Below are 15,187 nucleotides of genomic sequence, written 5' to 3' on the forward strand. Positions count from 1 at the left end.
TTTCATTGTCTGTTTGCACAAGTGTGACTGTTGGTGTGCACACAAACAAAGGAGGAAGTGTAAGATTAGGCTGTTAACAATCTTCCTCTTTTCAGATTTTTTTTTGTGTGTGACAATTTAAGGATAAATAATCTAGAATCTTTGCTTTAGGTAGTCTGTTCAAAGTTAGAATCTACTGAACATGGCAAAATGACTGAAGAAAAAGGCAAACAGGAAGAAGAGATGTGTGCAAAAATTAAGGAGGGAGAGCATTAGAGAAGAAGAGGTAGCAGAGGGTGCAGAGGGAGGGAGGGAGGGAGGTGTGCAACAATTTCCTGTAGTTGCATGCTGATCTGAGTCTTTCAACCTTCCTCTCTAAGCTTGCTTGTCACATAGAGGAGCACAGACGAAGCTGAGCGGAACAGGATGCAGGCGATCAAATGTGTGGTCGTAGGAGATGGGTACGCCATTATTTTCCTTCACTTTTCTGGTCTTAACTAAAACTGCCTACTACTTTTATTAACCAGAGTTTAGATCGGTTAATGGGGATGATTGTCCCTTGAGCTTAGAGTTTAGAACTCCAGAAAGAAACCTCAAATACTTTGTTAGAGTTTAATGACTTGAAGATGTTTTAAGTCAGTAACTTGAAGAAAATATGTCCCGCATTAAAACTGGAGGCATAGAGGTGTGTTTGATGGAAAAGATTTTCTGAGGGTGCTCAATGAGCTCTGCAGGTCACAGCATGCAGGAAAATGCTGTGAAGAATCAAACTAAGAGTACACCCCCCTCCTTGACTTTTTTTAAGATAGAGGTTGACAGTTTCCATCAAACAGCTGTTCATGAAACAGAGATTACACAAAACATAGAATATTGTGATTTCTGTTTGTTTTGGCTGATATTCTCCTTATATTAGAAGCCTGTAGCTTGTGTCATCCTCCACATAAAAAAAATAACTTCTTCATGTTTGTCCCACTTATTCATCAGTTGTAACTTATTCAATTTTTTTTAGATAATATATTGAAGTTCAAATTACTATTCTTGCACTCGTAATAATAAAGCAGTTAACTAATCAGTGGTTTTACCCAGGTGGTGTGTCTACATTTCCTTATGCACTAAGCTTCCTGTACATCTTCGTGTTAGAAATGTCAAAATGCAGAAACAGGGGAAGTAAGCATCAGCACATGAAGAACTTTGCTTGTTTGACAGTATGTTAAATGTTAAATGATTCTACGCCCCAAAAACTGGAAGATTGGATTGAGTGATAATCCAAATGAGACAGAAACAGGCAGAAAAATAGCTAAAAAATTTTCTCAGATTGAGTTTTATGCTTATTTCATTTTTTGTATGGGTTTGGGGTGGAGCGACAAAAAAAACACAACCAAAATACTATATTTAGATTATTTAAAATTATTACTTTAGAGGACCTTTAAAAATCTATTTAAAAAAAGTATAGCTAAGTGTAAAATTCTTATTAATCATGCAATGTCTCCACAATCTCTTCATGCAGCATCAGATTCTGCTATGACTAGGGTGCCATTGATTCAACATCAGGTTGAGCTTGCCTTTGTAAGGTGGGCCATAAGGAAAGTATTCTAAAATAGTGGAGCAGCTGGGCTTTTTGTGAACACGTGTTTGTTGGTCTATCATTGCACTTGGTAGAAGAGGAAGTCTGTGTTAGACTGTAAGGAAGTTTGCTTTTTGAATCTCTATGTAACCTTCAACCGTTTTATGAATTTACAATCATAGAGTACTAAAAAAACGATTTAACTCCTCAAAGTATAAAAATACACTTTAAAGTTTAACTACTCAAAGTAGTCAACTTTACCCTCTAAAACTTGAAATTATAAAAATGGTTTTGAAAATTAAAAAGTCCAAAATCTTAATTAAATCATGTCCAAACCATTTTCTAAATCTGTCATCAGGGTCCTTAATTAATGTCAATTAATAACCTTTAGAAAGATTTATTAAAAACAATAGCAGCTATACCGGGGTGAACCTTACAGCTAATACAACCTATACTGAAGGCACTAGAGCATTTATCAACAATAATTCAGAGAAGACATGTCATATCCAGTAGGGGAAAAGAGCAAATGATGTTTACATGTGTAGAAGTGCAAATTTTTGCAGCCCATTCACTTCTTAGCTCTATCCATACAGTGTTGCCAATAGGACAACACTCTACATTATTTATATCATACATTTTTTAGACGTTAACTGTGTTAAAATCATTTTACTAAGTTACACTGTAAGACAGTTTAGTGTCCGGCATAAATTGAAGTAATTTAACATTTTGTGTAACAGTAAATACAAAGGGTTAGTGGCTTGGTTGGCTGTGTGTGTTACTTAGCATAGTTATTTGCAAATGTTTGGACTTGCATATAGATTTCAAGCTGTGATCCATATAGATGTAAGATGTAAGATGTTAAGATTCAACAAAGCAAATCGGAATAACTTTTCATTCATGTAATTGTTTATTTTCAGACATATTAAACGATTTTTCAGGTCAGTATTTAGGAGTTGATCTACTGTATGCTGCATACGGGCTGCTCTTCTCAAAGACTCAGTATGTAAATTGAGAGGGTTGGATCTGTCACTGAATGAGTGAAGTGATTCATAGGACCACTTTATGGTAGTCTGAGTCCCCCTTCAGCGAGAGCTAGCAAAACTAACTGTTGTTGTTAGGCAACAACGCAAATATGGCATCTACCTGATCAGACCAATTTGTGGTTGGTTATGAAGAATTTAATCTACAAAAAAAAAGTAACTCTATCACTTTTCAACTGGCTGTTCTAAAGAGGTCTCCTATCAGATGGGATAATACGGGACAGTGCAAAGTTGCCAGTTGCTTTCAGGAGCGCTAAAAGCAATTGGCACCTATGAACTAAAGGTTAAAGGTCTATATGGTCTATAAGTTACCCAGTATTGCTTTAAAATGTTAGGACCTCACAGTATGCCAACACAAAAAAATGATTGTTGACAATAGACCAAATAAGATATGGAGGGAAAATTCACTGAGATTTACTTTGTAAAGCACCAAAATAATGTATCTTAGTTCACATGTATTTATTTTTTCTAAAAATGTCAACCTAGTTTGCATTCTATCTTTTTTTCACCTGCTGTTTTGAAAAAGGAAATAAAATGATGATGATGATGATGATGATGATGATGATGATGATGATGATGATGATGATGATGATACAAGAAGGAAAATTGTGTTTTAGTGTTTCTTTATGGCATCAAACCGCAGGTTTCAACGTAAATGTAATTTATTCAAATAAAATTCTAAAAAATGTATATCACTATTTTTTTTTAACAGTGTCCTGTCTGGCAATGTGACAATAAGAATAATTGTCTTGATGCCAAAAAGAGCCCAACAGATTTTGCTTCCACAAGTACTGTATGGCAGTACAGCTATCGCCATAGTGTTCCGCTTGATTCATGCATATATATAGCTTTATTATAATTTATGCAGGGAGTATTACAAATTATATGGACACTGCAATGTAAGTAGAACAGGAAAGGAAAAGAAAAGGAGAAAAGATAAAAGAAAAAGAAAATAAAAGGGATACAATGATAAAACATCTTCAGTCTGCTTCATCACCTGCAAAGAGATGTAAAAAGAACAGCACAACCAACAGATATCACTATCACTGACGTATTTACTGTTTTTTTTATTCTTAACAATCATCAGACCATCTTGGTGTAAAAGGCCAGTGATTTATGTTTTGCTGACAAGCACTGTCAACAAGATCTTATATAATATATAATTGTGGACTGATTTTAATCATGAAATGGGGCCAGCAGTGCTTCTATCATGTTGGGCTTTCCAAACATCAGCAGGCCAAGGTGAGGGAATCTTCGTAAGAGGATACGTATCCCCATAGCAGAACATTAGATTAATCCATGTTGTTATCACATTATTGCTGCTATGGTTGAGTAGCCCTTGGAAGAAGTTAATTGTTGAACCCTGGCTTAACTGGACATGAAATCAAACTATTATCAGACATAGCTCTATTAAGGAGCTACTTAAAAATGCCTGGAAATAAAATTGTAAAATGACCAGAGTGGCAAACTGCCAATTTAATTTCTGTTCTGTAATATTAATCATTTTATTTCAAACAACTCTATATCTATGAGTCACTGTGGCAAACAAAAAAAAAGAACAAAACAGTTTTTGCTAAATTGGCTAAGTTTTCCTGTTTCCTGTTGGTGAAACTCAATTTTTTTTAGACCAAAAAGGTAAAAAAAGAAAACAAAAAAGACTTGTAGAATTTGTAAAACTCAGAATGAAGTTAAGACATAGAAGGAGAGAAAAAAAGAAAAATCCTAATACAAGACTTAATTTTGTTTATGAAGTTATTTTGCTTTAAATTTAGGTTTGTTTTAGTTAAGTCTATTCGGAAAATGGCCGGTTCCTGTTTTTAGCTTAAACCGATGCTTCTGAAATAGATCACTTCCTTGTTGTCCTTTTTGACACTCATACAGTACACACTCGCCACAAATCAAACACATGCATAAGCTCCTCTGTAAAATAACACCATTTATCATCTAAAATCTTTAGGGTTAACCTTCCTGTTAAACATTTGACTATAATATTAGACATTTATTTACATGTTTTTGTTGTTTAGTTAGATTTTACTTCCATATCTTGCTTCCTACATCAGGCAGCAGGTTGAAGGTGCCACTGGCCCAGAAAAACATTCATAAGAGATTTATTTTTTTTTTTCATTTGTTCTATCTACTTATAGCTATTCAAGATTAGAACTGTATTTTTTTTTTAACAGTTTTTAGCAGTTATTCTAAATACTCTCCATTATTAAAATTATTATAATTTTGGAAGGTTTAGCTGTTTGACAGAAATAAGATGAAGTTACAGAAAAAAGTAATAGAGAAATTAGGAAACCTAAACCAGGCAGAAAGGGGGAAAGAACAATTATAACTGCACCATATAACAAATTAATCATATATTCTGTGCATAGAAGTTCACCTTTTATACCAAGGATATATTCCAGTGTTTGTAATGTATGATTAATACCTTGGCAATATTTCAGAGTAAGATTTAAACACTATTTAATTATGTCTGTGATGCTTTTAGAATGAGCACAAACATATAATCTAGTGTGTTGTTGTGAATTTTTATTTTGTTTTTGAAAAGCGTGACTATAACTCTAAATAATATCTATGAAATGTTTATTTTTGTATATATTTAGAGCTATATCTGTATTTTTCCATAAGTCTGACTGTGTGATGTTTTTCATTAAAACAAGTTCTTAGGATCTGATTGTGACATCAGAAACAAAAAAAGTAGAAAAAAAAGGACTGTCAGAAATAAAAGCATTTTGTTTTAAAAGTTTTTGTCTGGAAAATAGTTGCAGACACTCTGTGGTGAGCTGACATGTCCGTTTGAAGCCTTGTATTACAAGAGACGTATTAAAAAAAAAAAAGTAGAAAATAACATTTTCAGAACAGAACAATGTCAAGAAAAGTACTATTGGGTGCCTCTATTCAAAGAAAATATCTTCTCAGAAATTCCTTACAGTTTGTGACTAAAGGAGGACTTCATCTATTCGATATATGATTTTTTATTTTTTTTTGTGAAACAGGGATGTGTTGTTGTTAAACACTAAGAGCAAATTCCTTGAACCAAATTAGAACCGAGCAAGTCGGAACAAGTTGAATCGTGCAGTTCTGCAGTTTCGTCAAGGCGTTTGTTGAAGCAGCTCCTGTAATTCTGTCTTGTTTTGTAGCCTGCAGTGCTGTTTTTTTTTTTGTTTTTTTTTTTGTTCTGTTTACAATGAAATTGTTCTATTCTTAACCCTAAACCAAGACACAGTGTGAAAGCAACTTTTCCACTCAGTATAGCCAACATTAGTGCATGCATTTTTTTCATATATACTGGTTGATAATATATGAAACTGTTGCACAATCATAAATGACCAAGCTGCTAACATTTTGAAGACGCAGGGGTTTAGACAGCTCTGAAAATAAGTAGATCATACATCAGTAACTAATTTCAGCCATTATATTTACCACATTGTTTCCTGTTCATGCAAGATAGAAGAGTGTGTTATTTTTGTTGTATTGTTGCCTTTATTTCAGCACACTGTATAAGGAGAGTTTATACTGTGCTGATTTGGTACATAGCAGTTAATAAATCAATATATTGTATAAAATAAAACACATTGACAATCTCTGTGTGTTTTTTCTCTTCCTTTCAGAGCTGTGGGTAAAACATGTCTTCTCATCAGCTATACAACCAATGCCTTCCCTGGGGAATACATTCCCACTGTGTGAGTATAACACAAACATACACACTCACATATTTTCTGCAGTTAGATCTCTAATGCTACAGAAAAACACCATCATATATGGACGTTTATCTGCAACAACGCTGACACCACATTAAATTCCAAATGCTTTGAATTTTGTTGTCTTTGTTATAATAGCAGCTGTAGATGTCTGGCAGTGGTAACAGGAACAGGTTTGGGCTAGCAGCAACACTCAGGTGGGGAATATAGTATTCTTGTGAAGCTGAAGTGTCGTCAAACCTTGTGTGCAAGAGGAAGAGATTTTCACTCACATTTCCGTTCTACGTGTCACTGCTCCACTGACCCAAAAACACAACAGGGTTCTACAATAGAGGCATTACACTTTAGAGGGAAATATTACAATCTTTGGTTTTCTGCTTATACAGTAAATGGTATCTGAACTTGTAATTCAAGTTCTAGGACCCCAAAGCATTTCACACTACATTCAGTCTTTCCCTCATTTACACAGTGATGGTAGTATGCTATGTTTTAGCCAAAGCTGCCCCGAAGCAAACTGACAGAAGCAAATCTGCTATACAGTTGGCACCACTATGCCCTCTGACCGGCAAAGCTGGCAAGCCAGGTGAAGTGCCTTGCTTAAGGACACAGTGACTGAGATGGAAAGAGAAGAGGTCAAAGTAACCGAGCAGCTACAGGATGAACTACTACCTCCTGAGCTACTGTCGCCCATTGCCAGATGTTTCAATCAAAGAAAAATGATTAAATAACATAAAATTCAATAAGATTTCACATTTAAATATATCTATTTAGTATAATATTATGCTTTCAAATAAAAGCAGTTATTTATTCAGGAAATGCATTTTTCCCCAGCAGAAGCAGGGTGAGCAATGGTAATAAAATCAGTACGGAAGATTATTTACCATCAAATAAACATTTTTATTTTCAGTTTTACTCCAGTGAAACATGTTAAACTTTGCAAGTTAGATAAACCAATGACTATTTTAATCTTGCAAAGACAGTGTGACAAAATCAGCATACAAATTCAGTTCTAGATGTGTGCAATGAGTAATCATATTGCGGACGGATGGGTCTCACTGCACAATGCAAACGGAAAACTTGTGTTGCTATCAACTCTGACAGCGATACAGAGGCATGCTACTACAGCAACAGGAAGCCGCCATTTTTACACTGCATATGAGAAGTGTGAACCAGAAGATGATTATTTTATTTCCAAACTTTAGGCAATTCAGAGTTTTATTTTTTTTTTTTTTTTTCCTTGGTTTTTTTAACATAGATGTCAACTTATAGGTGTTTTAAAACCGTTCCTTATTTATTTGAGCTATACATACTTATTTTACTTGGTCTATATTTTCACCAATAAAGTTCCGTCAAACACAAAAAGTTAAGACCAGAAGTGTGAAAGGGAAACCTACAATGGCCGAAAATCCCTTCTCCTTAAGGGCTAACCCTAATCCTCACATTGGTGGATGAGAAACCTAAACCTAATGTCGATAGATTTAACTAATTTATTAACTTCCTGTTTGGATCCATGTTGATTTTGGGGCCCACATCTGGTGTGCACAATCAGTTGTAAAAATGGCATTGCCCTGCACCTGCAGCATGGTGCTCTTAGTCATTCCTGTATTGATGGGAACGGCAGTTCTTTAGAGAACTATTGTCAGAATCAGTTCATTTAAGTCATTCGTTTTAAAGATTTGTTCAATATTTTCTTTTCTTTTCTTTTATTTTCTTTTTTCTTTTCATTTAGAATAAGCAGCAAATAGGGCTTTGGTCACATTAAGTGTGCTATTCATTGACCTTTAACTGCATTTTCTGTTCTTTACAGTAAAAAAAAAGGTATTAAAGATCAGACCAACTTTTCCTGTTCTCCATAAGTTTTGTCAACCAGAAGTGATTCAACAATACAATTCTAAATATCTATTATTTCAAAAAAAAAAAAAGAAATAGAAAAGATCTATTTCTAGGTAACATTGGCAAAAAAAAAAAAAAAAAATTCATTAATCATGGTACCTCTTATCTATCCTATTGAGTTCATTGGTTTAGTATGTGAATATGTGACACAGCACCACTTTCAGTATACAAATGATTCGCATACTCAGAGTCTTTATCACATGAATCATGAACTGAATCTTGCAGAACACGAGTGAGTGACTCAGTGACACTTCCACTGCAGAACTTGTTGGTGAATCAACCCTTAGCAGCACTTTTCTGTGGGCCTGATCTTCAAAAGGTTTGAGAGTCTAAAAACACATTAAGACTCGATAACGTGTGCAAAGTAGATATTGGTGGAGAGATAGTCTCTGCACATGTTAACATATTTAGTGTGTCAGAAATGACAATAATACGATTGTATTAATAGGAAAAAAGACACCTGCAAGGGATAGATTATGAAAAACACAATGGTTTAACTTATATACTGTGGCATGTTTATAAAAAACAGGGAAATTAGAGGACGAGTAATATGCATAATTTTCCCTATGCACGCTGCGCCTGGAAGTGTGCATCCCTGACATGAGAAAATAAAAAAATAATCCTTCCTCCATGTTTCCTTTTCAGACTCTTTATAAAGCATGTTGTATTAATTCAGTCTCCCTTTACCTTAGTTTGCAATATTCTGGGCCAAGAGGTTGTTGATGGTGGATGTAATGTTTTAGAGCTTAATCCCACTCTAAGTCTGACCATGGCTCCTTTTCGAAAAAGCTGCCAGTTAGAGACAGAGACGATTCTCTGCCACATAGCACTTTAAGTTGGGTTTCATAAAGTATTATTCGATAAATTCATAATTATTTTTATTGTTCACTTAATAAATGTATTGTTTTCAATCTTTTTGGTCTTTTCATTAATCCCGCCACCGCCATTGTTAAGAACTTTAACTGCCTTTCTTGGCCACTTCCAAACTGCCAGTATCACACACAATGTCTTCATTTGAATTGGCACATGCATCATGCACACAATCATTTAGATCATTCACAACGTACCAACTTATTGCACTTTCACAGGCAATTTAGGACTCCTTGTTTAGACACTTTAAAGATCAGTGTTTTGCAGTGGAAATTATTAATGTGCAGATTTATGCGGTACAGGAGTAAAGGATTTTTGTAACAGTGGTATCATTCCAGTATGGTAGGAATACTAGTTGGTGAATTACTCCTCAGAGAGAATACTCTGTGTATCCAGTAGGTAAGTGAATCTTGACTCAGTTTAGGTGCAAAAGAATCATATCCAGATTTGTTTAATATATGAATGAAATTAATAAATCATTCCTCAGCAACAATACTCTGTACATGTAGAAGATTGGCTAAATAAAACGTGTTACTCTAAGTTAACTTTTGAGCAATTAGCTTGGAGTAACAGAGTGAGAAAGACCCATTCTTGACCAGCACACTGTGCTTCACCTTAAATTTTGAATATGGAAGCCAATGTGAAGCTTAATGTTTGAAATTCACCAAAAAAAAAAAAAAAAAAAAGCATCACTTTGACCCTGGAATAAAAAAGAGCTAGTTGTCATATCTGTAGTTTTAAGTCTGTTTTGGTAACATTACAAGCAACACATTTCAGCAAAATAGATTTGAAACATTTTGGGTAAAGCTTTGTTTTGCAACAATAGCAGCCCTATGGTTTTGATCTGAGGCTGCATATTATTAAGTGTCACACTGGCTCAAAGAGGAGGCTGCAGTGCTTCAGCTTTGCCACTAAGAGGCAGTGTTGCTTGAAAACCCAGTAACTAACACCACTAAATAAAGAATAACAAAAAATATATATATAAATTTTTTATTTTTGTTTTGTTTATTATGTTCTTGATGGTTGTGTTCTATTATGCTATAAATATTTCTTAAATGTTTTCTCTGAATAATGAATTCTTTTCTTTTGGACACAAACCCTATCCTTTCTTAGATTAGATCATTTTTCTTAAAATTATATTGGGAACCAATGTCTTTGGCAACTATATATCAACTAACTGATGGTTTTAATGACTGCTCAAAAGGACTGAATTACTGGTCCTCTGACTGATGACTGACCTTCTGTGTTTTTGACAGCTTTGACAATTACTCGGCTAATGTCATGGTGGACAGCAAGCCAGTAAACTTGGGCCTCTGGGATACAGCAGGACAGGAAGATTACGACAGGCTTCGCCCGCTGTCATACCCCCAGACGGTATGCAGTCATTTCCACATGGCCAAGTGCACATGCCAGGCATTTCATTACAAAACTAAATCTATTCTGTCTCCAGCTGTGGAGAGTATTGGAATTTAAATTGTAGCTGTCAAATAATAACAAACTTCAGTCTAAAAAAAAATTACATTCTCATCGATCGAAGCAACAGGGAAGGAAATAAAGAAAAATGTTCTTCAGAATGACGCAGACAGTTAAAGGAACTGAACTATCTAGCATGGAAAATATCATTATCAAATACTAAAGATGCTAAGGAACTGCAGAAACCAGTATTTAAGATGGAATGGATATATTACCAGATCAATATTTAATTACATGCAAAACTGCAATATGCACTTTAGATTGAATAAAATTTAGTTGGTGAAGGTATAAAATAATAAATATGAATGAATAAATATCCTGTCTACTACATAATATATGCCTTATCTTTTGTTGTTGTTTTTATATCTAGGATGTCTTCCTTATCTGTTTTTCGCTGGTGAGCCCAGCATCCTATGAGAACGTCAGAGCAAAGGTGAGTTTCAGTTCTGATGCGGACCTATGAAAAGCTTTGTGGAACTCAGTGATTCTTAATTTGCTTAATAACCATCATTAATAACAACACCTGAGAATGCTTCAGAAAAAAAAAAAAACGCAATAAAAGAAATAAAATGGTGAAATAGTAGATAATAATGGAGACCTTTTGGATTTTTAACCACAAGCCAAAAAAACTCCCAGGTCTCAACCAAGATTTTTTTTATGACTTCTTCATTTTTGTTGTTGTTGTTTTACTTTATAACTTCCTTTAATTTACAGGTGTGACCACATAAGAATAGAATAGAATAGAAAATCCCTCTTTTGTCCCACAATGGGGTAATTTTGGTTTTTAAAACAGAAAAAAGATCATAGAAAAAATGGTCACACAAATGTGGACCTTAGAAAAATCTGTAAGAATAAAAATAGTGAAGAGTTAAAAGATAAAAAAAAAAATGTACATACTGTACTGTAAAGTGTTTTAACAATATAAAACTGCACATGGAGAAAAAAAATACAGCTATGGATATTTTTACAGTAATTAATATTTGAAAATAGCAGCAACATCTTTGATGTGCAAAATAGCAGCAGCAGGTTTTTTAACTGACGAAGGTAGAAACGGTAAAATCAGCATGAATGTACGTTTAGTGTGTCTAAGCATAAGATGCCTTCTGCAGTTTTTTTAATAAGACATTCAAGTGTTAAATGATTAGGGGTGAATTCATGTTGATTGAGAATTTGCTTCAATGGGTTATACTATAGAATGTCTCTTTAAAGGGATTTCTAATTTGTTTGCCTCCCTGAGGAAGATTTTTAAATGAAATTAAATTGATAAAGAGCTTTTAGTTTCCTTATATTTACAATGTATTTTTACCCTATACATATTCAAAAGTAAATATTAAGGTTTCACACTAATATTTCTAAAACTACTCAGTAAAAAACATAAAATCAGGAAGAAAAATGTTTCAAAACAAATAAAACCTCCTGAAAAAATTTTTATCTAAATTAACAGTGATAAGCAGTAATGCAAAGATAAATTAAATCAGGGCAGCTCACTTATTTAATTTGTCATTATCGCATATCTTTATATGAAAAATATTTAATTCATTCACAGATAATTATGCAGCATTCTACACTGGATGCCTATTGCAATAGCAACCAATTCACAATAGTATATTATTCAAAGAAATAACATCTTTTAAAATGAGTTTTACTTTGTTAAATGGTCCTAAAGAAGGTGACAAAAAATCTGCGAAAGGTAGCATCAGAATGATTCATTTGATGATTCCCATCATTTCTGCATGTGAATTAAATAGCTTTGATGCACGCCAACAGCTACTTAATTAAGATGGTTGCATTTGTCAGTCAAATGCCACGTCAATCACAGGCTAATGGACAGGAAAAGAGACTGAGGATAAAGAATGAAGAAAGTATGAAAGTGAAGGGAAGACTGAGTAAGAAAAATGGATTAAACAGGAAACGCAGTGATAAAGAGCTGAAGCACAAAAGCTGTAATTTTGGAAGTAAAAGTCCGTTTTCATGTAAAGCCAATCTTGCATCAAGTTTGATTCACGTTTTTGTGAATGTTCCTTCATCTGTGTATCATGAACAAATAGTGTGCAGATTTTCCTTAAACCATTCTCTTGGTTGTCAGTGGTACCCAGAGGTTCGTCATCACTGCCCATCCACTCCCATCATTCTGGTGGGCACCAAGCTGGATCTGAGAGATGAGAAGGACACCATTGAGAAGCTGAAGGAAAAGAAGCTGGCACCCATCACTTATCCACAGGGTCTGGCTCTGGCTAAAGAGATAGGTCAGTTACACTAGTGATGCTTTCTTCAGGTTTTGAACATCTTTATACCTTAACTTCACTCTCTCAAAAAAGAAATCAGTTTAGTTTATAATGCTGTTACATCTCTGCTCTCTTTGAAGCTTCATGTGCATATGTGTGTCTGTCTCTGTGTTTTCAGATGCTGTTAAATACCTGGAGTGTTCGGCCTTGACTCAGCGTGGCTTGAAAACGGTGTTTGATGAGGCCATCCGGGCTGTGCTCTGCCCTCAGCCTGCCAAGGTCAAGAAGAAGCCCTGTTCACTCCTGTAAAAGGTGAGACACAGATTAGAAGAAAAGGGGGTGCTAACAATATTTTTTTCTGCAGTTTAAAACATAGATAAGGGAAATAAAATGATTAAAGTTTAATAAGAGAAGAAGGTAGTAAGATAAACAGTCTTTTTGAGGAAGTAAAAATGGCTAAAATACTTACAGTAGAGGTGAACCTGCCTTGGAAATCAGTGTTTCCTTGTTCAGTCTGTCTCAGACTGGCTTAGGAGGTAACAGACTCCACTACTTTCATTACTGCTTCAAGTTTTAACTCTGAAGCACAACAATCACTTTACCAACACAAGGTTTGTAGTAGATCCAAGCCTTTGTGATCTGTATGGAGCAATCTTAACTCACAACACTGGTAGCATATTCAGCTAAACTTAAAAAACATGAATTGATTAAAGTCAATCTATTATATTGCTTCCACTTATCAAAGATCAGGTCACAGTAAATGTAAGGAAAGAAAATCCAGGCTCATGAGATGTTCCCAAACTAAAGGCTATCTGTTGCTCTGCAGTGAATTGTATGTCTTTCCTGGTGTCTTTAATGAGACTGATCGGAATATTGATCAGATTCCCAACTGACTCCTGATGTAGATAGGGCTCAACTCCTACTTCCTCTTGGTTGACTGAACTCATCACTCTGTCTCTGTGAGATGGCCTCAAACAGAATTTTATTAACACGTGTCTGGGATCTTCTTTCAAAAATCTAAATCTTGTGACCATATTTGATTAATTTAGAAGGAGAAAACTCAAATCTTTTTTTCCTTTTTTGCTTTGTACATGATTACACTTGCCTACACTTGATTTTTAAATGAATTTCCTGTATGAATAAGCTTTCTTATTAAGTGTCTTATTTAGGTTGTTTTTATTTGAACTCTTTCAGGACCAGAGAAGAGCAACGCCACATTCAGACTCTTGACTCTGCCTTAAGAGAAGATTTCAAAGTTTTTTTTGACCAGCGTTTCTTATAAATTTCCACTGTAATTGTAAAAAAAAAAAATACATTTACAGATACGATTGAATAGCCGCCAACATCTATCAGCAGCCTTCCTATACTGAACAAGATGCTGCAGTGGATTTAACTTCTCTGTACAAGATGGCTTTTTCTCTTAGCGATTGTCTCAGGTTTGCACGCTGTACTTTCACCCTATGAGCTGATGAGATAAATGTTCACTTTTTGGTGTCTCTTATTTGCTAAATATAAATAGCTGTCCAACATATCAGAGTAATAATTCTAGTTGCAAGTACACAGTGTTTCCATAAGATGTGTTCATCGTGTGTTGTTGAATAACGTAATATAATTGCATGGCAAAACATCTCAATCAGAAGTGTTGGAATAAGCCTTATGAACTGATATATTATTTGTTGTGTTTTCAAAATAAGAAAAATAAAAATAAAGTGAGGTTTTAAAAAACAAGATTTTCGATTTATTTTTGCATGAGAGCGAACTATGTGGCTTTTAATTTGTGAAATCTAAAAACACTCACTCAAGCAGCACCTGATACGCATCATGATGCATGTGACCACTGCAGAAATGGATGTGGCGCCTCTGATATAACGTTGATTTATCTGATGGCTTCCCTGCCATCTGTTATGAGCGTCATCCATCTTACTTTGAAGCTCTGAAGGGCAAGACGTTGTGGCAATAACATCAATCTGACTCATTTGCAGCGATTACCAGTGGAAACCTGATTAATGGTGAGAATGCAGTTCTAGCTATCTTGTTGGCAGGTGGAACAAACTGGCCATTATCTACCCGATTCTCAGATTGAAAATCTCAGTTTGTTACTTAATTACATTCATTATTTGTTATCCATATTAAGCTAAATATAGGTTCATTACGTGTTATTCAGTATTTTCAGTTTTAAGATGGATATAAGCAACATACTTAAAAATGATGTTGCTTGATCTATTATAATGCGATGTTCTTCAGCTAACTCCTAGAATCCAGTCGTTCCATGTCTGTCATGTATTTTGCAAATGATTAATCTATTTCAGATCAGAAGCAACACTTTATCTGAAGGCCTCCTGGTTGGCTTTGGTGTGGAAGTGTGTTTACACAGGAAAAAAAGCAACGTTTAGTTTTAGTTAGATATTTAAAGGAGCAATAAGCATAATTCATTGTTTT

The 15,187-nt window shown here is 34.6% G+C and overlaps 1 protein-coding gene across 1 annotated transcript; it reads left to right on the top strand.

The window, feature by feature from the left end:
* Positions 1-293: 293 nt before the first annotated feature.
* Positions 294-14,050, top strand: rac2 (ras-related C3 botulinum toxin substrate 2 (rho family, small GTP binding protein Rac2)). Its single transcript, XM_015374065.1, has 7 exons — positions 294-440; positions 6,198-6,269; positions 10,307-10,424; positions 10,894-10,956; positions 12,610-12,769; positions 12,927-13,060; positions 13,943-14,050. Exons 1-6 carry the CDS (start codon positions 406-408, stop codon positions 13,055-13,057), a joined length of 579 nt encoding a protein of 192 aa, XP_015229551.1. The 5' UTR covers positions 294-405; the 3' UTR covers positions 13,058-13,060; positions 13,943-14,050.
* Positions 14,051-15,187: the final 1,137 nt, after the last annotated feature.

The sequence above is a fragment of the Cyprinodon variegatus genome, unplaced genomic scaffold, assembly GCF_000732505.1.
Source record: "Cyprinodon variegatus isolate N-32 unplaced genomic scaffold, C_variegatus-1.0 Scaffold96, whole genome shotgun sequence".
Classification (NCBI taxonomy): domain Eukaryota; kingdom Metazoa; phylum Chordata; class Actinopteri; order Cyprinodontiformes; family Cyprinodontidae; genus Cyprinodon; species Cyprinodon variegatus.